The following is a 20,438-nucleotide window of genomic DNA, read 5'->3' on the forward strand; positions in this document are numbered from 1 at the left end:
AATACAGTAGGACACCATGCCCATCTCTTTACACTTTTGATTTTTTGCCCTTAACTCTCTATCCTGGCATTTTGAGAATACCTCTACAAGCAGCCCAGGGAGAACAAACAGACCATCTTTTTGGAAATATTTTCCTTATTCCTTTTTGTTACTGTTTTCTTTATTCCTTATTCTTTTACAGCCAGCCTCTTGCTATGTAAAATGCTTCTGAGTCTATGTACAAAATCCTTTTTTTTTTAATGGAAAGAGCATTGCCTCTACAAAATGGTTGAAAATGATGTTTATTAGATAATTGTACTTACAATATATTATAAATGGATTTAAATAATAATAATAATAATAATAATAATAATAATAATAATAATAATAATAAAGTGTTCTATTTGTTCCTAAGCTGAGTTCCATCTGTCATTTAAAAAAAAAATTTGTTTTCTTTGTATATTTCCGCGGGGGGGGATAAAATGATAAAAGGAGAAAAATTCTCCCACCTTGCTTACTTATCATAGCTCCCCAAATGTGCCTATTTTATTGAAGAGAGGGCAAAAACTAAAGTTTTCTGAACACAAGAATGATTTCCCCTCTCTCCTTTCAGCTGTGTCACACTGTGCATTATCACTGTCATCACAGGGGGTGTGTATAAGAACCTGAAAAACCAAACAGACCTGTCAGCAGAGTGTTCCATATATCGTAGAACTGCAGGCAGCCCTCCTTCCAGTGTATGCCTCACAGAGTCAGAAAGCTTCTTGGCTTTGAAGACCTACCTGTGGATCTAACAAACTCTTGGGAAGAGAATAAGCACTCCCAGCTGCACGTAAGCTCCATTTACTTACTTAGCAGAAGGGGTCTTAAAGGAGGTTCTAAGCTGTTAGTGTAGTGTGGTGTTGGTTGTGCTAATGCATTTGGCACCTGTTGTCAGTTTCTGCCCTGCCACATTTTCAAGACGTGCAAAGCAAATTTGTATGAGATACATAAGTGCCTTCGACTCTTAACTGAACTGCAATCCAATGCATTTTAGGGGCTGAAAACAGTTTGTGCTCCCGTCATGTAATGAACACAACATGACACACTATTACAGAATAGCAGAAGCTGAAGGGTGGGGTGGGGGGGAGAGAATATCTCCTGTTCTTTAAAGAATTGTCTGCCCCTGCCACTTTCCCCTGGGAATACATTTATCAGAAACAGCTTCTGTTGAAAACATAACATAACCTCTAACTAATGCTGTCAGAACCTAGAATATCAGAAAAATTATCAATCTTGCCACCAATATTAGACATAAATAGAAACCAATATGGGTTTAACTTTCTTATCTAGCATTGATGCTATAAATCAATTCTCAACAATGCACGCGTGTGTGTGTGTGTGTGTGTGTGTGTGAGTAGCTCAGAAGTACTGTAAATGTGTTATCTTTTGTACTCCTGAGACCTCTGGTGGTGGTTCTGAACAAGAGTGCTTCAGTTTTCTAGTTTCTATAGTTTTAGAAAATGGACTGAGACATGTTTGGGTCTCAACAGCAATACAGTACTAAGTATGTATATTCAGCCACAACAGACTTAGAACATTTGTTAGCAAAAGCACACAGACAAAAGGTGTCTGCTCAGAGCCTTAATAACCACACATGAGGGGTGTTACAGTTGTTGATTCCATAGAATAGCATAGATCAAATTGTGCTAGTTTGTCTGATGGAATACAATGTTTTCCATCAGACAAACATTTTGGTACAGATCAACCCAAATTTATGCACTTGTAAAGCCTATTGAACTGAATGGGGGAAATTTAAGCAACCAAAGAAACTAAATAATTGCTTTGGCTGGATCATGGTCTTTTCCACTTAAGCAAACAGTCATCATTTCTGTCAAGCTACATCACATTAAATATTACAAGGTATAAAAGGGACAATACCAGTCTATTGCAAAATGACATTATGGGCAAAGTCATAGTGCAAAATAATAGATACTCCCTTTCCTTTTAACCATAGCCGTTTCCTTCCTTTCCTGAGATGAGTTCCAATGGCAGTTAGTGGACATAAAATTAAACGCTAGAAAGAATAATGCCGTCTTTTAAAAGTGGCATACTCTACCAGTTATCTTTCCTGACTGTTCTGCTGAACCACTATCTGTGGATTTAGGGTCACCAATCTAGCCCATAACATGGAATAACATGGAATAGAAGGGGAGTGATAAACTGCTTTATGCCAAATTGTCTTTACTAGAGGCTATTCATATGAAGAGATGTATATATCAGGTGGTATAAAAATATGATAGATAGATAGATAGATAGATAGATAGATAGATAGATAGATAGATAGATAGATAGATAGATATGGATGTAATTATCATTATTGTGATTTGTGCTGTCAGTGAATTTTTTAATATTGAAGTTTTAGATACAGAAAGATACTGGCCGTCACAATGAGAACAATGACTCAAAGTAGTCACATTGAAATTAAAAGGACTAACTTGTCCTTTTAAATTCAATGGGACTGTTTTGGGTAATTTTCCTCAGCCACTAGCACAATCATTGGCACCACCAAATAAAAAAAGACTCAAGAGAAAATGTCACCATCCATTTTATTATCTGATACAATAATTGTTCATCAGAATTTATGCTCTGTCCAAATATCAGCTTCCAAAAATCAACAAAAGCTTTCCACTGTTCCTGAAACTGGTTCTTTCATTCTCTGTTATCTAATATATGTCAGTTTTATTTGTAGTAATGTACTCCAAAGATTAACATCTTTGACAAAACACAGAATAGTTAAGGGAGTGGGTGGAAGATCCAACTCTATTGCATCTTTGATCATTCTGATAACTTTAGTTCAAAAGTCTTAAATCTTATTACAATTCCTCCACATAAGATAGGCATCTATATTGGCAGAATTTAACTCTGTGTTAATAACAGCATATTAACCAACATGCAGTTCTGTCCGTAAATATTCTGTTGCTATCAATGCAACCTGAAAAAAATATGAGGCTAAAATGGACACTTATTTATTTACTTGATATGATTTATATACCACCCCTCCAAAATGGCTCAGGGTGGTTTACAACAAATAAAAACAATTAAAATCAATTTAACAGTTAAAATCAAAACTAAATCAAGTAAACAATTAAAATAATTTTAACATTAAAAACTTTAACATTAAAATCATTTAAAACCAGCATTAAAAATTTGAACCATACATCTAATTAAAAGCCTGGGTGAATAAATGTGTCTTCAGTGCCTTTTTAAAAGTTGCAAGAGCCATCACTTGCCTGAACATAATAGGAGATAATCTGTGAGAGGGGAGGGGTCACTTTTCTCTTAAACAACCAGGAATTATTGGCAAATATGTGTACAGATCTGCAAGAATTTACAATGGATTGCTTTTGGTCCTATTCATGCTGTTCTTTTTTCCTATTTTTTGCCCAAAGCGGTTTCTCAAAACCAAAACCTGTTCTAAAGTGACCGAACTCAAGGATGCTTTTATCCAGTGTCTATTTGCCAAACACCATGCCAGCAGCGTGCAGAAGGACATTATTTGTCCTGTCATTGATGGAGTCCCATGTACTAAATGGCAAACCTCGAGGGGAGCTTTCCCTGTAAAACTCTGTAGCTACCTCCACCAGCAGCATGGTAACCTGTGCTAAATTACCTTATATTGGTAAATACACAGGCATGAGATACATTTCGTAACTCCAGTATTTGAGCTTTTCCTGTTTGCCATGTAAAACTACTCTCAGATTAGCTCCATTTTTCCATATGGATAAGAAGACTGAATTCTGTCCATCAACCAGATTCATGAGTTCAGAATCTAGAGTAAAGTAATGCATATTTGCTCTGTAGCTCTGAAAATACTCCATTGCACAGTGTTTCCAGCCTTTGGCATTAATAGGTTTGATGCTTTACAGAATAATTAGGAATAAACTTCACATGAGAAGAACTGCTAGAATAACCACTGGCACACCGGTTTGTGCATTTGTTATAGTTTAATATACTCTTTGTCAAGTAGTTATCCACTGGATGGTATGTCTTGCTTGCTTTAAGTATTTTGGAAATAAAAATGCAGTAGCTTTGACCCCAAACCTGACAATAGAGAGCCTATTTAGTGTAGCCCTGGTTCAAAGTTTTTGGAAGGACTGGAATATTTGTGAAGAGAGAGACAGCAATAGACACTAAGAACAAGAGGGCCCTCAATTTGTTACAGTCGTTTGGAATGAACTTTCTGATTCCGGTGCCTTTTTAATTCAAGTGACCAGGGGCGTAGCTACTATTAGGCAAGGGGAGGCAGCTGCCTGAGGGCCCCCACACGTCAAGGGGCCCCCCAGAGGCAAGTCACATGACTATATATTGTGAAGTGTGTATCAGCAAGGGGCCCATTTTAAAATTTTGTCTCTGAGCCCACTCCAGCCTTGTTACACCCCTGCAAGTGACAAAGCCATTTATTAAGATAATAGTAATATGACCACACAAACACAAACACACACCCTAATCTTGATCACAAGCCAATGTATGATACAAAAGGCCTTCTCAGCCTTTGATTATATGCCTCCAGCCACATACCAGAAACAGTAGGCTTTTCCATGGAAAACTGCAAGTAAACTACTTTCGGAGCGTAACTAAACATCAGTGCAAATGCATGTAAATGCAATTCACTGGCTTTTATTTTTATAAAAAGAAAATCCACTTCAGGAACAAGGGATTTGTAGCAGAAAATAGGCAGGAGTAGAAGGTGTTTAGCCTTCCCTGCCCCCCTGCTTTTTTTTCTTTTTTCTTTTTTGTGGAGCTGGAAGGGACCCTGGAGGTCTTCCAGCCCAACCCCCCCCCCACCCAGTGCAGGAAACCACCACTGCATCCCTCACAGATGGTTGTGTAGTCTTTGTTTGAACACCTCTAGTGATGGAAAGCCCATCACTGGGTGGGCCAAACTGTTCTACCACTAAAAAGTTCTTACAGTCAGGAAATGCTTCCTAATACCTAACCTAAACCTGCCTCCGTGCAATTTCAACCCACTGAGACTCATCACAATCTTTTCTCTGGCTTGTTTAGGAGCTGTAATGCCCACAAGCAAGTTGGTACTCTTCCACCGATCTGCAAACCCCAACCCTACATCTGGCTATAATAGTGCTGCTCTTTCTTTCTTTTTTCTAACCTACCAGGCTGCCATATATTAAATCCATTTCCATTGGTCTGAAAATGCCAGAGATGGAACCTGGAACTCTTTGCAAGCAATTGCTCTGCAACTGAGCTATGGGTTCTTCAAAAAAACCAAAGCTGAGGTTTGATTATGTATTCATTTAAATTCTCATTCTAAAAACTAGTGGTGGAGGTGGTGGGACCTTGGGCTCGTTGGATGCTGGCAACCACCCCTCCGAGAACAGAACAAAGGGGCAAAAGAAGCCTGAGAAGGAGTGGGGGTTGCAGGTAATAAGGCTGAGTTATGCCTGCTGCCCTTGTAGGGTGATTGGGGAAAATCTATATACCACTGTGGTCACTGAGCACCCTCTAACATGATCTCAGAATTAACACACTACCAAATTAGTGACCCCAATACCCAATTCACTATTATGATCTCACCCTTTCTTTCAGTATGTGTGTGCTCATGCACACACCTTCCTTTTTATACTACTCCCCTCCTGGGTCAGACAAAAACGACTCCCACAGCCAGTTACTTACTGCCACCCCCACCCACTTACTGCCAACATTGTTGCAACAATGTTGTTGCATTGTTGCAACAAAAACAATGGCAGTGGGGGCACTAATATTATTGCCCATATTAAAGCAGTGTGAGATGAGGAAGGTAAACCCTTGGGAAACTTGGAGGAAGGTAAGCTCTTGGGAATCTCAGGAGAGAAAGGTCTCCCACACTGTAAAAACTGGAAGGGGTGGGGATCCCAGTAGCGAGTCACCTCAACCTTCCCCCAGTAGCCTTGTCACCCCACCAAGCAAAACTAAACAAAAAATAACAAAAAACAGCAGAAGTGTTTATCCTTGTCTGTTGCTGCTGCTGCTCAGCCAAGAAGATCAGCAAAACATCCATTTCTGGTGCCTCACAAACATTGACTGCTTGTTTGGGCTGGAGAGAACTCTGTAGGCTTTCTGGCTCCACCCACCCAAACTCTCAACCAATTAAATGACTCAACCAGCCTCATGCTTTATCAAAGGCTGGGTGGGGGCAAAATCACTGCGCCCAGCAGACACTGGCTGGGGCATGTTTTTGTGGTTGTGCAGGACTCTGACAAACATTGGAGACATGTAGAATGAATGTGTGTGGAGAGGAGTGAGTGGCATCGAAGTGGCAACCTCTTTCTCTAAGCTACTGTGTTCATTAGAACAGCTGTAGAGAGTCTCTACATGACTGGGAGCCCTTCTTTTCCAGGGTTCCCAATCATGTGGAAGGAGCCCTCTATGCATACATTGGGTTAGAGCCTGTCATCATAATGTCACCTCTCCATGCACATTCATTCTACATGTCTTGATCTTTGTAAGAAGCTGCAGGAATCCAGCTTCATCCAAAAAAAATGTTCTTAATAATTACCGTAGAATAATCTTTCAAATAGTTTAGCAGTAATTATTTGGTTTTTCCAGGGCAATGGACAACATTTGGCCAACATTCTCTGATTCAAGATATTAGTGCTTCTCAAAAACAGTCGTCCTAGATGCTGTAATATACACTTGTAATGCAAACAAAAAAATTCAAATAAAATGGAGCTTAGCTGTGTACCTTTTGCTATTCTCTATTACAGCTATCTAATATTATTATTTATTATTATTATTATTATTCTTTTACACAGTCAGACAGGTGTTATTGACTGGTTTGTTTTATACAGACATTGAGTCCTTCCCAAGGACCTGGGATGCCAGAATTTTATTGTCAATGTTGTTGCTGTTGTTATAGATATCGTCGCAGAATATAGGCTGTTCCCAGTAATGCTGCTTTTTGTAATTGGCTGGTGGTGATTTCTGTGGCCCCTATGCTGTTGAGGAGGTGCTCTTCAAGGTCTTTTGGAACTGCACCCAGGGCGCCAATGACCACTGGGATTATTTGGGTCTTTTTCTTCCACAGCCTTTCAATTTCAATTTGTAGATCTTTGTATTTGGTTTTTTTTCCTATTTCTTTTTCTTCTATTCTGCTATCTTCTTCTTCTTCTTCTTCTTCTTCTTATTATTATTATTATTATTGGCTGACATGATGGAAAATTACTCAAACTGCTCCTATTGAGATTAAAAGGATTTTTAATATCAATGGGACTACTTTGAGTAATTTCCCTCATGTCAGCCATTATTATGACTACTCTTGCTATTATCTATGTCTATGACAACCATTAAATCACCTTTTCAACACATTAACCACTTCTGGGGTGATCCAGTTACGCATAATGGTATAATATAACTAATCTAGTCTTGCTAGGAATGTATCATTATAGTACTGGGGATTTATTTACAGTAATTTAATAATTTTAATAATTTAATTTACAATAATTTATTATTATATGTGCATAATTTAACAGGTTGTAGGCCTGTAATATTTTAGGATGATGCTGGACTCAATAAGCCATAATACCTTCCTGCCAAACTCAGTGATATGTGAATCCCTGATGTCTTGGTCAGAACTGTTTGGAACTGCTGAAGAACACTACCCTCCATATGAGCATCATACAGGTGGGTACATATGTGCGTTGTTAAGTCGATATGTGCATAACATGAGCCCTATTCATGTATTATGTTCAATGCCTGTACAACCTATGTACCATGTATGCATGTAGAGATGTATGCAGTGGTACACTTTGACTTTTGACTTTTAAGTCTTTCCATGCTCTTGCACAAAAACAATAAATTTTGCTGGCTGGGGACTGAAATAAAGATTGATTGTGAATAGACAATAACAACAGGTCAGGACAGATGATACAGAAGCCTAGGATTTGGAGGAGAGACTGTACAAGCTTCTGTTGTTGCTTGCTTCAGCAAGGGTCAGGAGACAACTGCACCACTTTTGCAAGAGGAGAGAGAGGGTGAAGCCCACTTCCTCTAGCTTCTGAAGTCCTGATTGGTCTGGCCGCTGATTACCGTAGCAGGAAGCAGCAGCCCACTCTTCATCATGTGCAGCCTCGATCTTTTACAAGCTCTCTGAAGGAGCTGCATATTGCTTGGAGATGCCTGGGCAGAGGCAGGCTGCAATGGCTCATCAAAAGGCAAGTTACCACCAGTGTAGCAGAGGAGTTTTCAATACAACAAACCTGATTAAACTGGCAGGAGTAATAAAAATACCCTTAACTAGGGAAAACATAAATTGCTTCAGCCAGGACCTTTTAATGCCATAATTAAAAGCAAGCAATAACTTTACTGAAACATCTGTATATCATCCAGTGTAATTCTGCCAGGTGTTCTATGGCAAAGTATAACGAGTGCCAATAACCAAGTTATTCTTCTCTGGATTACAGCCCAAAAATATGGCACAGACCAATTCCTGTTGCACAAAGCAAGTACTGGATATGCTCCTTTCCTATATGTGTGGTACAGATGTGCTATCATGCCAGCCTGGCAACCAGTACTGGCATGTGCTTGGCACAATGGTGGCTTCTATGCATAAATCATGTTACCCAGGCTTCTGAGAAAAGCCAGGTCATGGCCAGGTTCACTATGCAGCCGTGAACTCAGAACAAGAGTTATGCAACATATTGGTGAACATGACTAAGCCCACTTGATTTACTTAGCTATTCCTGTGTGCACTAAGTATGTGGAACTTAGGGTTATCATAAGAAAAGAGGACAGGGTTCCTGTGCATTGAAGGTGTTGTTTTTACCCATAAAGCCCTTCATGTCATGGGAGCCACATAATGGTCTCTCTCTCTGTCAGTGGCACTCTTACGCCTGGTCTTTGGGGTTGAAGTCCAGCGACTCCACACTCTCTGTGGGGCCCCAAATCCTCTTTAGGACTGTCCCAGGTCCTAAGTCTGTCCCAGGTGGTGTGGTCGCTGCTGACCTGCACTGTGCTAGGCGGCCGAGTGTGATTATGACCTGTGCCGGGTGCTTTAGAGAAAGAGGGGAAAGTGGGGAAAGAAAAATGTGGGATGGAAATATGTTAAGTTGCATGTTGAAATCTTTTTGCTAATGCATATTTGCATAAATATACCCCACGTGTTAAAAATACTGTGTTTGTCACGGTGTGTGTGTGTGTGGGGGGGGGTCATGCTTAACTTGCAACGGGGGGGGGGCTCCAGTGGGGGTAGGCTTCAAAGGCCTTTAGGTCCAGGTTCCAAAATTGCCTAAGTGCACCTCTGCTCTTTATAGAAGCCCAGCTGCTGCTTGCATTCCACAAGGCAAGCCTACTTAGTCTGCCCAAATCACATGAGCTGAAGGCATCAAGTGAGAAGAAGGTTCCTACCATTGTTCTGCAGCCATGGACTAACCTCCCCTATTTGGTTCATGGCTGCTCTTTTCTTGTGACTTTTTGGAGAGGGTGAAATCCCTCCGTCTCTTGCTGGATGGACACTGTGGCTTTAGGAACATAGGAGGCTGCCATATACTGAGTCAGACCATTGGTCCATCCAGCTCAGTATTGTCTACACAGACTGGCAGCGGCTTCTCCAAGGTTGCAGGCAGGAATCTCTCTCAGCCCTATCTTGGAGATGCCAAGGAGGGAATTTGGAACCTAGATGCTCTTCCCAGAGCGGCTCCATCCCTTAAGGGGAATACCTTACAGTGCTCACACATCAAGTCTCCCATTCATATGCAACCAGGGCGGACCCTGCTTAGATAAGGGGACAAGTCATGCTTGCTACCCCAAGACCAGCTCTCCTCTTTGTGCTGCTGTTGCTGTGAGTTGCATTGACTACTGCTTTTAACTGTGCTGTTTTTATTCTTCTATCCCCCACCCTGTTTGGAACCACTCAAGCCTTGAAAGGCACGATATGATTGTTTTGAAATAAATTTATTGTTTGACATGCTGCACAGCCTTACAAGAGGAACCAGAGTTCCATCCTCACATGGAGTGACTTAATGAACATCTAGCTATATGTCCATGAGGGCCATGCAGCCCTTATTGACATACTGCTGGGTGCAAAAAAGGGCTTCTGTGGGGACAGGGGAAAAAGCAAAAATTGCTAAAAACAAAACAAAGCCCGCCCGCACTGTAGTTGTGAACAATTAGTTAACTCACTCCTTGTGAGGATGGAGCTCTTGTTCTGCCCTCACAAGGCTGTGCAGCATATCAGCCATGAAGATGATGATGATTTATTAGCCTATATCCTGACTAATGAAATACCAGCACTATGTGAGCTGCACTGTTGTTGCTGATGGATTCAATGAGGGCTGCATTGCCCTCAGGGACAAGCTTTCGGGTGGCGCAGAGTACTTCCAGGGAAGGGAAGTTCATCAAAATTCACACACCCCCACACACCATAAGTGCCAGCACTGTGTTAACGGGAATTCAGCAACAGCATTGGTGCAACTCACGTCACACCAAACAATTCGTTAATCAGTATGTTTGCCTTATTTATTATTATTATTATTATTATTATTATTATTATTATTATTATTATTATCCCACATGTGCAGCATTGCATGGAAATTTCTGATCAGCCCAAACTGCTGTAAGCACCTAAGGAAGCACCAGCAGTTTTGCACAAGTGCGCAAATACATGAAGTTGCTTCCCTACACTTGGGGAGCACAATTTACAATGGGAAGCCCTGTAAGTTGCGCTCCTGAAGTGCCGGTGCTGTGTTGGTAGGTTGCCTGCATGGACTGGGGCCATACAGAAGAGGCTGGCTTAGGGCTGACTGGCCTTAATGGGCCACTCGTTCCACAAGGTTTCAAGCTGTTATTCACTGTATTTGTCATTCCCGCTTCTAGTGATTTCCATCATGTAAACTGGCCCACTAGAATCATACCAAAGGCCTGTGTAATCCAGCATCCTGCTTCCCACAGGGCACAACCAGATGCCTCTGTGGAGCCCTCAAGGAGGAAATGAAGAAACCAGGCTTCCCCCCCACCCCACCCCCTGCAGCTGGAATTCAGTACTGGTATTGATTGATTGATTAAGTGCCGTTAAGTCGGTGTCGACTCTTAGCGACCACATAGATAGATTTTCTCTAGGATGATCTGTCTTAAACTTGATACTGGTATAAGGTATCATAAAATGATGCTGCTACTATATGCTTAATGTGTTTTCCCAGAACTCACTAATAGTCTGCTGGTAATTCATAGGGAAATGAGTTGACGAGCAAGCCAGAGGTTGCTGGTTCGAATCCCCGCTGGTATGTTGCCTAGACTATGGGAGACACCTATATCAGGCAGCAGTGATATAGGAAGGTGCTGAAAGGCATCATCACATACTGCATGGGAGATGACAGTGGAAAACTCCTCCTGTGTTCTACCAGAGACAACCACAGGGCTCTGTGGTCGTCAGGAGTGAGCACCGACTCAACGGCACCCTTACCTTTAATTTATTTTTATCCATTGAATCAAACAAAATTCTAACTCATTTTATATTCCTTCACAAAAGACCATGTAAATCTCCTCAAGAGGTTATTTTGGCTGTCACCTTCCTATGCAAATGTAAATATTCCCAAAACCGTTCTTTTCTTCAGACCAGTACACTATCTGATAACTCAAAATACTGATATGCAAAGTAAAATGAAAATGAATTTGAAAAGACATGACTTTTTGTTGGCAAGCTAATAATATACATAATCACCCCTAGAGAGGGGCTTTTCTGCCTTCCTAAAAAAATCTAATCCTTTAAATTAAAGCAAACAAGACTAAACTAGGCCTGGCAATAATTGTTCCATGAAAAAAGGAACAAACCTTAGCATTTTTATTGCTAGCAAAGCTGATGTTTATCTCCATCAAGTCAAGGTTTCAGAATCAATTGCTAAAACATTTCAGAGTTAGTACATTTCAGCAGAACATCAGAAAAGTAGTTAGTTTCATCTCATGAAACTACAGAGAACAGATAGAGAATAAAGTAGAAAAATAGATGTTTCTGAGGGACACGTCATTTCATACATACAAGTATAAAACAAAACTATCATCCACAGCCCATATGTCAGACTTATTTCTAGAGAAAAAAATGAAATAGTTTTCTCCCTACTAACAGTGGTAAAGTTTGGTCATAGTGAGAAAGTCCATTTTGATAACATAAGAGATCTATTACCTAAGCCCTGCTAGGTCCAGCCAAGGACCATCTAGATCAGGTTTTTGTCTCCAACACTGACCAGCTAGAGTCCTTCAGATGTCATGCAAGTCTGAATAATTAATGCATGGAGTTGGTGCTGGATCACCCATTCTATGCACATAGGCTGTGCAGAAAACCTAATCAACATAATAGATTAGTGGCAGGGACAGCAGGTGGCATCCTCCCCTCTCCCTGAAATTGCCACACATTTTGGGTCTGAATAGAGCCAATTCTGCGCCCCTGCAAAATCTCAAAGCAGGGCATGATGTAGATCAGGGATTCTCAACGTTGGGTCCCCAGATGTTATTGGACTTCAACTCCCATAATACCTAACCAAAGGCCACTGAGGCTGGGGATTATGGGAGTTGAAGTCTAATAACATCTGGGGACCCAATGTTGAGAATCCCTGATGTTGATAACTTTCCCTTCATGACAGTTTCTAACATCTGGCAGTAGCCATCATCCAGACTAAGGAAGTGCTTGTACAGCAACTGGCCAGTACCCGGACTAACAATGCACTATGCTACTAATGCTAGACATGCAACAGGGAAGGAGAATTTTCAACAATATCCCCTTTCCCTTGACATCAACTATGACTAATGAAAATATGTCCCTGAATGTCTAGCAGCCCTCAGTTACATATTTTCAGGAGTCACAGTGAGCTTCAGAGGGAAGGGAGAGGAAGACTGATGAAAATCACCCCTTCCCTGCTACATGGATAGAAGTAGCAGCACAGCACTATTGGCCAGTTAACTTTAGTCTGCGGTATACTGCCCATTTGCTATCACAAATAGCAATAGATCTAATATTGATAGCTCTGTGCAGTCTGTCAGCTGCAAACCCATCATAGCAGCTTACTATTAGATGTTGATGTACCAAGCCCATAGTAATCAGAACCGCTATTAGATGGCATCTATACATTTAAAATGCTGCCCACTTTCCACCATAGTCTTACCCTCATTCTCTGCACATTTCTGTATCCCATAACTGTTTGTGAAACATGACTATCCCAACTTTCTTCAGAGCACAAAGAGGGTGCTAGCCAAAGAACAGATCTCCCCGTCACACCAATGTGGCATCCTGCCACATCAGGTCATGTTGACAGAGCAATGCCATAGATTGCGATGCTGGCGCCAAACTGTTGCATCTGACCCTGAAATATAATTGCACAGTGATTGAATGGACTGGGACATAAGTTACTGAAATGTTTGCCATCTAAAATAAACAGCTTGAAATGATGATCAGTTAAGAGCCTAACTCCACTTCTTTTTTTCCTTACATGTTGGTAGGTTGCAATTCTTCATGGACATCCATTCATCCAGAGTACTGGACAAGACACAATGTCTGTGAATGGCTGCAGTTTTGCTGTGATCAATACAAACTGGATGCTAACTGCATTTCCTTTTCCCATTTCAACATAAATGGCCAACAGTTGTGCTGTATGACCCAAGAGGACTTTCTAAATGCTGCAGGCATTTGCGGTGAATACCTGTATTTCATCCTACAGAACATCAAGGCTCATGGTCAGTGTGCCAACAGACTTAATCAGAATAAGAGGGCTTTATTCTGGGTGTGGCTGGTATGCTTGGGCAAGGTGTGGATCTGACAGCCAGAGACATCTATGTTGCATTAAATCACAGTCCAAACAGCAACAACTATCATGTTGCACACATTACATATACATATGGCTGGACTTTCAAACAATAGGGTTTCATAATTTCTCAGTTATAGAAGGAACAGAAAATGTTCTTTTTGTTTAATGTTACCATTTCCACAATCATTATTAATCAGCCATAGAGCACTTTACCGTGTGAATAGCACTTTGCATTCATTTTTCTAATCATCTCTTTAGGTGAGTCATTAGTATCTCCCATGGTACAAATGGGAAACTTGAGGCTTAAGGAACAGGTTTTCCAACAAAGGACATTGTGACTGGGGATGATGGAAGTTGTAGTCCAACAACATCTGAGGACCCAAGTTTGAAAACTCCTGACTTAAGACATACTGACTGTCAGGAAGCATGAGGCAGGGACCAGCCATGGAATATGAGCCAGGATTAGCACACCCATGCATGTATGCATGCACACGCACACACGCCACAGTTAACACAAGACAGAAACTGTATTGTGCATAAGTTCAAATAAATCTTCACAAAAAATCAGACCTAGTATTCCAGGTGGACAAGACCAAAACAGGAAGAACAATTGGTAAGGAGTGAGAGAATCTATCTATGTGGTCGCTAAGAGTCGACACTGATTTGACAGCGTTTAATCAATCAATCAATCAATGCAGGATAAAGAGAATGTAAACCTGGCATAAATTTTACTGTGAAGCCTCTTGTTTTCCAGGGGTTTCAGTTTCTTATGGCAAATGAGGGTGCAATAAAAACAATTTGAAAAACTAGTTGAAAACAAAAACAAAACAAAACCAATAAAAAATAAAAACCTTTATATTTTGAAGATAAGGTGAGAACAGGAGTTTAAAATGTTAGAATAGTGACACACTGGGATGATTCACACGTTCATCCTGGGTGGGCTGGGAGTGAGTGAGGGGAAGCAGAGGTCTAGCGCGGGGAGAGGGGGCCCATGTTCATCCCTCTCTCTGGCAACCCCCCCAGAGTGAGGGAGATAATGAAGAAAATAGGGAGAGATGGACCTGGAGGGCCCTCAGGAGCTGGGGGCCCGTGTTCTTTGAACCCTTTCGTTCAATTATAGCTACGCCCCTGAGGGGAAGACTGCACTTATCCTACATTCCTCCCAGATGACCGAACTTTCCTTTCTCACCGCGCCTCCTGCACACCCACACGGACAGCCCCACTCCTTGCAGCTCTGTGAAGCACGGAGCAGGGCGGACGGAACCGGGGCCAGAACTTGTTGTTCCAGCCTCCAGGCATCCCTCAGTGCAATGCGCAGCATGCAAGTTGCATTGGGGATTCCCCCATCAGAACGGGCACTCTATGCGCCCATCTTTGTGATTCTGCACGCAGCCCGAGAATCACACGATACCCGGTTGCCTGGGTAAGGATGTGAGAGCTGGGTTGTTAAAGGGGGTTAGATGGATGGGTGGGTGGGTGGGGAGTGGAGGGATCTACGAGGCTCCATCCACTTCTCATGACCAGCCTAACCCTGCTTGGGGCTGCCCGGGCAGGGTTAGACTGGTCGTGAGAACAGCCTCAGAGAGTCAGATTTAAAGAGTCCATTTTAGACAAGAGTCTAAGGTTTTTTAATTCAGTGGATATATAGAAAGTCCAAATATGAAAAGAATACATTATTATAAACCTGAACGTTGGGCTTGACATTTCTCCCCCACAGGTGTCTCCTTCTTTCATGACAATGAAGATACAAAATCATCTGACAAAGATTGTAAGTAAACCTTTTAAAGTGTACTTATGTCTAAATGGGAGGGAAATCCCATAGAAAAAGCAATCAGCAGTACTTCACTATGCAGCAGTCCACTGACATTCTTATGGCAGCATCATGATAAGCAGGCTGTGGTGCTAGAACTACTCTCAGCTCTGCCATACGAAACTGTTCTTGTTCTCATTTCTTCCATCTGGATTTAGGCAGAGTAGTGCTGCAGCTAAGTGGGAAAGGCTCAAATCTAAGGGTTGCTCTGTACATCTCATGCAATTATTTATTTGCTTGCACTCATGAAAAATCATACAAATTACAATAAGAGAGCATAAAAATAAAAACAAAGATTTAAAAAAACACAGAAAAAACAGTAAAATCTAGCAGAGCTGGCAAACACACAGGTCTGAATCATCCAAAGGAATTATGTAGTTATATGCCTTTTTTGTAGTTCTGTGTTTGTAGTCCTAGAAGTGAGACCTCTGTTTTCAGGACAGTTGCCCATGACTATGGTTTAACACCAACATCTGTTTATTTTTTAAAAAGGCAATTCTATTTTTTCAGCATTAAGGTAGTGCCTCAGGATAGCACACTATGACTGAACTAATCAACTAAAAGTGATCAGCTGCCATCTACCATGCTCCATGAAGATTGTTGTAAGGTTATACTGTAGGTAGAAGTATAATTTACACACAGATACAAATCACGACATAATCCTTTGCTGCTTTCTACCATGCTTCATGATGATAGCTGTGAGGTTAGGTAGAAGTACAGGTTACACATAGATAGAATCAGGACAATACTTGTGTTTTCAGATGACCATGTTTTCAGAATAATTGAAACCTTTCTGTAACATTTGTTTGTTTGTTTTTTCTGCTGCTGCTTCCAGTACAACTGCTGTCCAACTCCTAGTTAATCATTTGCCTTGCTTTATCTTTATGATAAAGTTGGATTTTTTTCTAAGATAAATAACAGACCAACATTTGCATGGATTTTCTTTGAGTGAACAGTTTGGCCTCTTTAAATCACATTATCACCAGACCCTGAAATTCATCTATATTCATTTGTGTAATTTGTTTGTTTTTTAAAAATCTTTTCCAGATAATGATAAGACATACCTGAGAACAGGTGACATCAAGAATCAAGATTTTCAAAGCCACAGTAGAGCAAGTAGGTAACCTCTGCCATCTAAAGATTATGCTTGAAAGTTGTATTTAAAATATTCGTTTACTTGCATTCTGTAACCAAATGTCCAATTAACATATTGAGTCTGCATGGCATTTGTTAGGGTTTATTTTAAAAAATAAGGTTTACAATACAACAGACCTCGGGGTGAAGAGCTGGTCTTGTGGTAGCAAGCATGAATTGTCCCTTTTGCTAAGCAGGATCTGCCCAGGTTTGCATTGGACAGGTGATTACATGTGAGCGCCATCTGCTGTAAGATATCCCTCTTGGGAGATGGGGCTGTAGCTCTGTGGTGGAGCATCTGCTTGATGCAAAAAGTCCCAGGTTCAATCCCTGGCATCTCCAGGTAGGGCTGGGAAAGTCTCCTACCTGAAACCACTAATAATAATAATATTTATATATTGCTTTTCAACAAACGTTTGCAAAGCAGTTTGCATCAAAAAATAAATAATAAATAAGATTATTCCCTGTCCCAACAGGCTCACAATATAAAAAGAAACATAAGGCAGACACCAACAACTGGAGGGATGCTGTGCTGGGGTTGGAGAGGGCCAGTTGCTCTCTCCCTGCTAAATATAAGAGAATCACCTCTTTGAAAGGTGCCTCTTTGCTCATTTAGCCGAGGTCCACAAGGAATCACTGAGCTAGATGGACCAATGGTCTGACTCGGTATCAGCAGCGTAGGGAGGCCAGCGGCAGCCCCAGTTCAGCCCGCCACCAGCAGCCCCCACTAACCTTGACCCCTGTGTCTGACATCTGATGCAGCAGGCATGGTTTTGCTCACAAAAGGGGCCACACGCCCCGTTTCTGAGCAGTGTGGCCAGGAGTGGCTCTCCCTGCTTTAAAAGCGGGGAGATGCGTCATTCCCAGCGGCGCTATGAATGCGGTGCTGGCCAGACCTTACTCAGAAATGGGGCGTGTGCAACCATTTGCGAAGGAAATTTGACATCAGACACAGGTGGCATGGCTGGGGCCCGAAGTACGTCACCTGAGCATGGCGACCCGGGTTCTTTGAACCCATTTGTGCAATGGTGGCTCCACCCCTGCTCAGCATAAGGCAGCTTCCTGTGTTCCTCAACAGTCCCCAAATGCTGTAGTAGCAATGACCGGGGCACTCCTGCCATCCAAGAGAAATAACCAGTGCTGGTTATTGAGAAAGAAACATGAAACACAGGCATTGGAGCTCTCCTGTCCAAGCTGCAGACGAGGATCAGCTATCTCTAATTAGGCTTTCCACCTTTTTGCTGACAATTTAACTGTTGCACGGCAGGTATATATTCAACAGATGAAGTGTGTTTCACATCACTAGCAGGAGGACAATGGAGCAAGGGAGAAAGTGCAACCCTCAGCCGCCGGGGGGGGGGGTTGGCAATGCGCCCCTTGCCCTCATCCAGGGAACCCCTTTGCCCCCCTCACCCCCAGCTAGTTAACGAAGCACTCACTGGCTAGCTCCCAGTCAGCAATTCAACAAACAAAACTCCACAGGGGCTCACTGGCCCCATCCCCAGTACTGGCCAGGCCCCCTGAGTCTGGTGTCAGACTTTGCGGAGTGCACTGTGGAATATCAGGAGGCCAGGATGCACCATCCCAGCTTCTGGAGTTCCACACTGTGCCACACCGCACAGATCATCTGGGAGCATGGTTCACACTCCTAGCAACATTTCAGCAATCATCTGAGGGGGGAAGGTGAGTTGGACCAGCTCCCCACCGCCAGTCATGTGAATGGCCCCTGTATCTGCCTCTGCTCTCTTCCCCTCAGAGCAAGATGGCCCTTAGGGGGCAGTTGGAAGAGGGAAGAATGTGTACAGCTCTGCCTCACTTAACTTTTTGCCAATAGAGCCTTTGGATAGGGAAGTATTAATATATTTAATACATAAAAAATAAATAGCAGCCACAGGACCCTGGATCCTGATCAGGACTGCATGAATGTTTATATCTTCCTCTTCCCGCCCTCCCTCCAGCCACTGTTTTCCAGTTCTCTCTCTCTCTCTCTCTCTCTCTCTCTCTCTCTCTCTCTCTCTCTCACACACACACACACACACACACACACACACACACACACTTTGTCCAATTAGGAAAACATACATGCACACATATATTTTCCCCACAAAAGCTTCAGTAGGTGAGAAGATGTTGCAGGGAAAAGGGTTTAGCTCCCTACCAGTGATGATGAACCATGATCAAGCACTTTCATAAAGGGTTTGTCATCCTGCATAGAAGTGTAGCACTTAATTTCTAAATAAGGGGTATCAGACTTAAACTGTCTGGATGTCAAGGCCAGTGCCTTGGCAGCACTCATTACTTATCTCGGTTGTATGAGAGCTAGTTGTGGCCAAACAGTGGTGAGGCATAGACACATTGTATGTACTCAATGGTATTATCTTTTTGAATCACTGCATTCCCTGGACTGTGATATCTATACTGTAAATCCAAGGGGCCCAGTCCCAGTGCTGTTTGGGGCTTCCTGTTTCCTTGTGATTTCACGGTGACCAGTCAGTGTCAGAAAAATAGGGCTAGTCCCATAGATAGATAGAAAGTATAGAGCCCTCTAATGTCCGTCATGGTCCTCTGTCCATAACAAGTGGTTTTCTAAAACCTGAATAACTTGGCTTCAGAATGTAGTCTCGTACTAGGGACATCTATTAATGTGTTGCTTGTCGTTCCTGAAGGCCTGCAGAGTTCTCACTTATGGGAATTCGTAAGAGATCTCCTCCTGACTCCTGAGGAGAACTGTGGTATTCTCGAATGGGAAGACAGAGACCAAGGCATCTTTCGAGTAGTTAAATCAGATGCTCTAGCAAAGATGTGGGGACAAAGGAAGAAAAACGACAGAATGACCTATGAAAAGCTAAGCCGAGCACTCCGGTAAGCTAATAGCGTATGCAACATTATATCAGATGTCTAACTTCACATAGTTTTGCTGGCTGCTAAGATTTTTACTACATAATGAAAGGTCATGGGAGACAGCTATGGCCCTTTTGGTTAGAGATCTCTGGATGAATTAAAAGGGCACAATGACATATTAGTCAACAGATTATTTGCCAACCTACTCTGCAAATATGACATTTAATACTACTAGCTTTCCATTTGCCTTGGCAGCAGTCTTAGACTATCACCCTGAACTGTCACATTTGAAAAAGAAATATTTGCTCTGTGTTTTAGAAGAAGGGAGCTGCACTTCATGATGTCTGGGAAAATTTTAACTCAGCTGTTTTAACTTTGTCCTTCAGGCGTGCTGGTTCCCTCTTTGCCAGAAAGCGTGTTGAATGCCATTCTGACTGCTGTTATTTGGTTATGACAAAGGATATGTTCATCATTTCTCTAAGCTGAACTTAAATTTTGTTGTTGCAGGTACTATTATAAAACTGGGATTTTGGAACGAGTGGACAGGAGATTAGTGTACAAGTTTGGAAAGAATGCACATGGATGGCAAGAGTGCAAATTATGAAACACCCTTTGTTTCAGACTCACAACACAATTTGCCACTTGAAGAGGATAAAGTAACAATAATAGACTTTCTGGATTGGCGGGGGGCTTTCATTATCCTCCATAATTTTGGACTTGTATCATCAGCTGCATAGCACTACCACCCATAAACTACTTCTTAGACCTTTCCCAAAGTTTGATATGATGTAAGTAACCTCTCCTTCAGTGGCAAGAAGAGCAGCCGTTTGTCATTGACAATCAAACCCTATGACATTCAATCATTTGGATTTTTATGGGATTTTAGGATTTAGTTCCTAAAGACCACA

At 41.9% G+C, this 20,438-nt stretch overlaps 1 protein-coding gene across 1 annotated transcript; it reads left to right on the forward strand.

Moving 5' to 3' along the window:
• The first annotated feature begins 704 nt into the window (after positions 1–704).
• On the forward strand, positions 705–20,222 carry ELF5 (E74 like ETS transcription factor 5). The gene is made up of 7 exons (XM_053284344.1): positions 705–811; positions 7,488–7,638; positions 13,441–13,674; positions 15,463–15,513; positions 16,603–16,671; positions 19,356–19,551; positions 20,038–20,222. Exons 2-7 carry the CDS (start codon positions 7,512–7,514, stop codon positions 20,132–20,134), a joined length of 774 nt encoding a protein of 257 aa, XP_053140319.1. The 5' UTR covers positions 705–811; positions 7,488–7,511; the 3' UTR covers positions 20,135–20,222.
• Positions 20,223–20,438: the final 216 nt, after the last annotated feature.

The sequence above is a fragment of the Hemicordylus capensis genome, chromosome 1 (assembly GCF_027244095.1).
Source record: "Hemicordylus capensis ecotype Gifberg chromosome 1, rHemCap1.1.pri, whole genome shotgun sequence".
Lineage (NCBI taxonomy): Eukaryota > Metazoa > Chordata > Lepidosauria > Squamata > Cordylidae > Hemicordylus > Hemicordylus capensis.

What these genes read in the sequence shown, in the direction of transcription:
- ELF5 (XM_053284344.1), top strand. Translation starts at nt 7,512, where the DNA reads ATGATGCTGGACTCAATAAGCCATAATACCTTCCTGCCAAACTCAGTG. An exon ending in TCCATATGAGCATCATACAG is followed by an intron (nt 7,639 to 13,440) that starts GTGGGTACATAT and finishes ACATGTTGGTAG; the next exon opens with GTTGCAATTCTTCATGGACA. An exon ending in AAGCTAAGCCGAGCACTCCG is followed by an intron (nt 19,552 to 20,037) that starts GTAAGCTAATAG and finishes TTGTTGTTGCAG; the next exon opens with GTACTATTATAAAACTGGGA.